The sequence below is a fragment of the Belonocnema kinseyi genome, chromosome 3 (genome assembly GCF_010883055.1).
Source record: "Belonocnema kinseyi isolate 2016_QV_RU_SX_M_011 chromosome 3, B_treatae_v1, whole genome shotgun sequence".
Taxonomy (NCBI): Eukaryota; Metazoa; Arthropoda; class Insecta; order Hymenoptera; family Cynipidae; genus Belonocnema; species Belonocnema kinseyi.
This window is the reverse complement of record NC_046659.1, coordinates 80,051,543-80,057,938: the sequence shown is the minus strand read 5'-3', so window position 1 is coordinate 80,057,938 and position 6,396 is coordinate 80,051,543. Positions and strand designations below refer to the sequence as shown.

The following is a 6,396-nucleotide window of genomic DNA, read 5'->3' as shown; positions in this document are numbered from 1 at the left end:
TAAATACTTAGAAAAAAATTGACACAAAATAGTTGTACTAGTTTCTCCTTATTGGTTAAAGCAATCTCTTTGAATATTAAATTATAGATTTTGCGATTTAATTTAACATCTTTCATATAAGTTAGTACAAAGAGTGATTTGAAAGAATAATCGAAAAACGTTGCATTATATAGGTGGTTCTAACCCTCCTCAAGGTACATGAACCACCGCAAAATATTAAAAATCATATTTTCTCGTATAATACATGAAAATACTGTTTGTAATTTAAAATTTGTAAGCGGGCCTTAAATAAGGTAAAATAAAATTAGACAGTGAACAAAAGTTGAAAAGCTAGAAGAATTCCTTTTTTGTTCTTCGAATGGATTATTTTTTATTTTAAAGTGTTGCTTTTTAATTTGTATACTCTTTTTGATTTGATTAATTTATCAAGCACTGCTGACGAATTGACCAATCTGTTTGACTAATTTGATTGACCAATTTGTGTTTTTGTATTTTTTTGGGATCACTGATCACGAATCTGAACTCAGATTTAGAAAATGCAAAATGGCGCATCCAATATGGCGGCCAAAACTTGGAATTTTTTATTTTGAAAATTGGTGTACATGTGTTTTTGGTATCTCTGATCACGAATCTGAACTTAAATTTTGGACATTCAAAATGGCGGGCCAAAATTTAAAATATTTCTAAATTGTTTTTTGAAAGTTGGCACAGGCAGGGTGTCGCTGATCTTGAATCTGTATTCAAAATAACAAATATTTAGAAGATTAAGGTTTCAAAAAATATACACCTACTCACCTAAAACATGGATTAAAACCAATTTTCTGAATTTTCAAAATCTAAATTCAGATTCGTGATTAGTGACTCCAAAAATCCTTGTACACTATTTTTTTTAAATCCGGGAAACTTTATTATTTTGACCGCCATATTGTATCCGTCATTTTGGATTTCCAAAGTCTGATTTCAGATCGTGATCAGCAACCCCGAAAAACTCTGTATACCAATTTTCAGAAAAAATTCCAAAAATATTCCAAGTTTCGGGCGCCATATTGGATCCACCATTTTGAATTTTCAAAATATGAGTCCAGATTCGTATTCAGCGACCCCAAAAACCCTCAAGCACTCATTTTCATAAGGATATAATAGAAAGTTTATCCAAAAATGAATTTTTTCAACAAAAAAGGCTTTTTTCATCTTTGTTTATAAGTATTAACAAATAATTTAAAAAATTTAGACCCTTCGCACAAAATTTTAATTTTCTATTATCCTGCGACCATGAAATTAAAAAAAACCTGTGTAAAATCAAATAAAAACGACTCTGAAATCGCAAAAAATGATGTGAATAAAGGTGGGAATACGGTATTCTCACCATGCCGCAAAGGGTTAAAAACACTTTCCTGAATAATTTAAAATATTTAAAACATCATCAATGGTTATTGTATGAGGAAGTAAATATATGTCCTAATTAATTCTAATGAGAAAGCACAGTGCTTATTTAATGCACAGTCAACACTATACACTGATAGATACATACAAAGAGGAAATACCCAGTATTGGATTCAAAGCTAGTCATATATTTTTTCAAAACCACTTCGTATGTAATTTGTATCAAATTTGTTAAATTTAATTAAAAAATCTACACGTGAACATTCCAAAGGGTGGTTTTTTAAACATTATGTAGATTTTCATATTGATAAAGAAAAATAAATAAAAAGATTTAATATATCATGACAGGAAATTCGATTTTGTCACGTTTGTGGATCCTCCCTTTAATTTTCTTACTATTGTGCCATGCTCGTCTGTCTTTCACTCTGAAAGATGCTCTTCATCATCTCCGTTCAGGTTTCCAAACGTTCCCAAATCAGATCGCATACCGAACCTCTCAGACTTCCGTCTCCGTCAGCTCGAGCTAACACCAGTGGATCTCTCCTCTCCGAAGATGATTAACATCGCCGGGGTTGTCTCCATCGTCTTGTTCTACATTCTGATCCTGGGCGTGGGAATATGGGCCGCCAGGAAAAAGGAAGCCGGCAACGACTCCGAGGAAGAGGTCATGCTGGCCGGTCGATCGATCGGGCTTTTTGTCGGAATCTTCACCATGACGGCAACCTGGGTCGGCGGGGGTTACATCAATGGTACCGCCGAGGCGATTTACTCCAAGGGTCTGGTCTGGTGTCAGGCTCCTTTTGGATATTCTCTTAGTCTCGTTTTCGGTGAGCTTGATTATCAGTTCCCCTTTCTGTAAATAACCAAAATAATACAAAAAATTAATTCGAATGGGTATTCTATTTTATTATCCAGGTGGTATATTTTTCGCCAATAAAATGCGACAGCAGGGGTACGTCACGATGCTGGATCCTCTTCAGGACGCATTTGGAGAACGAATGGGCGGCCTTCTCTTCCTTCCAGCCCTTTGTGGTGAGGTTTTCTGGGCTGCAGGAATTCTTGCCGCTCTGGGTGCCACATTAGCAGTCATCATCGACATGGACCAAGGAACGTCGGTTATACTTAGTGCAGGAATTGCCGTTTTCTATACATTATTTGGCGGCCTCTACTCTGTCGCTTACACGGATGTCATCCAGCTCTTCTGCATCTTCATCGGATTGGTAAGTTCAAATAACTCTAATAATAATTACACCTTAATTTTAGTAAGAACCTCTAATGTTACATATCACGTGTAATTCAATTCATAATCATATTACCCTTATACGGTTTAATCTCCAGATTGCATGTTCTCGGAGAATAGCCTTATCAGATAGTTAATCGTTATTTTTGATTGTCAATTTACTCATCTGCAGTTTTATAAGCGACAATAAAAATTTTTGAGACGTACTGAACCATATAAACTGCTTTCATCAGGAATCAATGTGAATAATAGTATAGGTTTATGCAAAGCCGATGCAAACCATATCATTTAGAGGTCAGAGCGTCCCTATTTCGATTCAGTCTTTCGATCCTGCCACTCGCTAAAGAGAAGAATCCTATTCATGTTATCCCGTTTGGTCAGTCCTTTTTATCACGTACTTTTAAACTCGAGTAACGCTTCGCCTTTTTTGAAAATTAGCACTCATGATAATTGAAATTAGCTCAAGGATCTAAGAATCTTTAGTCGTTCTTCCGGAAATATTGAGTTCTATAAAAAATGAGGTTTAAGTTTATTTCTGATTACAGTGGATGTGCATTCCATTCGCATGGAACCATCCGACTGTTCTTCCACTCAGTTCGATGGATGTGGATTGGATAGGTGTGGTAAAACCTGAGGAGTACTGGTACTATTTGGATTTTGGGCTGCTACTTGTCTTTGGAGGAATTCCTTGGCAGGTGTATTTTCAGAGAGTCTTATCTTCGAAAAGTGCTGGTAGGGCTCAACTTCTCAGTTACGTCGCTGCAGTTGGATGTCTCCTCATGGCAATTCCTCCTGTCCTTATTGGCGCCATCGCCAAAGCAACTGGTAAGCAATCGATTTTATAATTCCTCTGTCTTTTTTGCATGGCCCCGACACTTGGATGTTGGACGCTATTTTTGACAAACCTCGTAGAAACATTAAAGAAATTGACTCGTGTCATTCAAAAATAAATGTTGTAAGTACCATAGCTTTAAGAAAACAAGTGTTTGTTATGACGGTCTATCAAGGAATTCGTTCTATTTAAGTATAAGATTCAGTTGAACTATATTTGTGTAACCAAAAAACAAGCGTTGATTCGGTTTCTGCTCTTTATTTTGTCTACCGTGAAAATTTGTTTTGGCGGGGTCGCAGTTTTCCAAGAGGATTAAATTAGGCTCGGTTCACCCGCGACCCCGCTACTTGACATCAGATGGGGTAGGGGTTGCTGGTAATACTGAGAGCGTGGACAGAGCAGAAGTAGATGGGGTAGGCCGGAACCCCATCGTAAACATAATATCGTGAGATCACACCATGTGGGACGCTTGCATCGAAGGTGAGGGTGATAATACGACTCTCCAGTGTAACATAAATACAGCCATGGTCCTGGAACTAATTCAAATCTGCATCGAAATTTCTAAGCTGGATGAAACGCGGAATACGAAATGCGAAACATATCGATTTGAGACGAAAGTATTTGAATAGGATATAGGGTCGTGTATTATTCAAGACTAGTCTCGAGTTATATAAAGGCACATTTTGTACTCTGACATTCAATATCGCGTGACGGGTCCTAGTGTCAGAATTTATGATGTCCTTTGTTGTTATGTGCGTTTGGAATGCAACTTTAGTGGGTTTATTTGTAAATTCTCGGGATTTTAGCAACAGAAATAGAAACAAGATATAGAAATTAAGATGTACCATTAAAGAGAGTGTTAGATTCTTTTGGACAAGTGGATGCTACTCTGATTTCAGCGTGGAATGAAACGGGATACACAGGACCTTATCCCTTGACGTCTGCCGAGACAAGTATGATCCTGCCGATGGTCCTTCAGTACCTGACACCAGATTTTGTTTCGTTCTTTGGTTTAGGAGCTGTTTCTGCAGCGGTAATGTCTTCGGCTGATAGCAGTATCCTTTCTGCAAGCTCCATGTTTGCGAGGAACGTATACAAACTCATTTTTCGACAAAGGGTAAGGTTTCAATTTTCTATCTCAGCTACAACTAATAAAATCGATTCCCCACAATTTGATTACCCTATTGATCTCAGGGATAGTCCCAATAATATTCTAGAGCTATTTGGTGATTTAAAATTTTCATATTATTTTCGAACAATACAACATTCTTAGAGTTCCTTTTGTAATCCCAAATAGAGGATACAATAATACACTATTAGCACTTGGAAGTGAACAAAATTTCTCCTAATTCTTGTATAGGCATCGGAAATGGAGATCATTTGGGTGATGCGATTGGGGATCGGCGTGGTGGGAATCCTCAGTACAGCGATGGCCTTAACCATACCATCAATTTATGGTTTATGGTCAATGTGCTCAGACCTCGTATACGTAATTCTCTTCCCGCAACTGCTGATGGTCGTACATTTTAAGGACTATTGTAACACCTACGGCAGCTTATCTGCTTACATAATTGCGTTCATGGTGAGGATCAGCGGGGGTGAGACAGTAATGGGACTCCCAGCTCTGATCCACTTTCCAGGGTATAATGAGGAGACAAAAGAACAAATGTTCCCTTTCAGGACAATGGCGATGTTAATATCCTTGATAACACTGATCGGAGTCTCCTATGGCACTCAGGTGCTCTTTCTCTCAGGGAAGCTTGCTCCGGGTTATGACATTTTCAGATGCGTCGTTAATATCCCCGAAGATGTTCAGCGGGTGGGACCTGATCCTGCCGAAGGAGAGCAAATGTCTGTTCTTGCAGCGGGAGTGGGAAGACTCTATGGCAGCAAGGACGAATCGAACGGACGAGTGAATCCAGCGCTCGAGCCGGACTACGACATGGAACCGGGATACAGGGCGGTTGGTACAAGTGATGACGAAATTGGCAGCGGGGGTGGTGGGGGCATTGGGGCTCATATGGTCCCGCATGGACCCAGCGGCCTCAGACAGCCACAGTCTAGTACGGCGTTCTAATCCCAAGTTCCGTGATCGGATGCTGTGACCAACAATAAGTCCGGCGACGCGGTGTCTTTATTTTTCTTAACCTAATCTGTTTCTCATTTTTCCATTCTAAATTATTATGATTTTCTGATTTTATAAGATCATTTGTCGTATTTGTCGCATCAAATGGCATATCTTGCTGCTTCTGTCACTTCTTCAATTTATTGCAGAATTTTAATTTCGTACAATCGTCTATTAGCGAGTGTTACATAGATGTTTCAGATAGTGTACCAATTTTCTCAAAAGGTTTATATGTTTGCCCCAGTAATAATCGTGAAAGATAATATCCTATATTACCAGCATTGCTAATCGAAATAGGTGTAGATATGATTACATTTTCCCTAAAAGAGGATTTGGCTGATAAGAGATTTAAATGCATTTTAGAGGATAGACAACTTTTCCAAGAAAATTGGTACGATATGTATTATTTCAGGCAAATTTCAAAAATCAGGCATTAGTTTTTTTAATGGTTTCAAGTTGATCTAGATTTTATTTTCATCAGCTTTTCCCAGAAAATAGATTGAGTTATATTAAATTTAATTATGTAAATAGCTATCTCTGACGTCTTTTGCCACACCTAGATTCTAAAATTTTCGATAATAATTTCTCCACACTGTTCTTTTTTTAAACTACTTCAGACCTTGTTTCTACCATCTTCCGTAAAAGAAGCTTCGAATCAAAAATCCAAAAGTACATTATTTTAAGAAGAGCTCACTTAAGATTTATTTTAATAAGGCATATGGTGAATTAGTCCTAAAATCACCTAGAATGTAATAACGGGGATAAGAAATATAAAACAATATAAAAATCATAGAGAAATATATGGACAGTAAGGGT

The 6,396-nt window shown here is 37.6% G+C and overlaps 1 protein-coding gene across 2 annotated transcripts in view; it reads left to right on the top strand.

Annotated features, from left to right (window-relative positions):
- Window positions 1–6,390, top strand: part of LOC117169097 (high-affinity choline transporter 1) — a 23,450-nt gene extending 17,060 nt beyond the window's left edge. For both annotated transcript variants that reach the window (XM_033355226.1, XM_033355225.1), the window contains exons 3-7: window positions 1,840–2,210; window positions 2,299–2,603; window positions 3,169–3,448; window positions 4,355–4,572; window positions 4,816–6,390. In XM_033355226.1, coding sequence (XP_033211117.1) covers window positions 1,937–2,210; window positions 2,299–2,603; window positions 3,169–3,448; window positions 4,355–4,572; window positions 4,816–5,532 — 1,794 coding nt within the window. In that variant the 5' untranslated portion in view covers window positions 1,840–1,936 and the 3' untranslated portion in view covers window positions 5,533–6,390. The remainder of the gene's footprint in view (window positions 1–1,839; window positions 2,211–2,298; window positions 2,604–3,168; window positions 3,449–4,354; window positions 4,573–4,815) is intronic.
- Window positions 6,391–6,396: the final 6 nt, after the last annotated feature.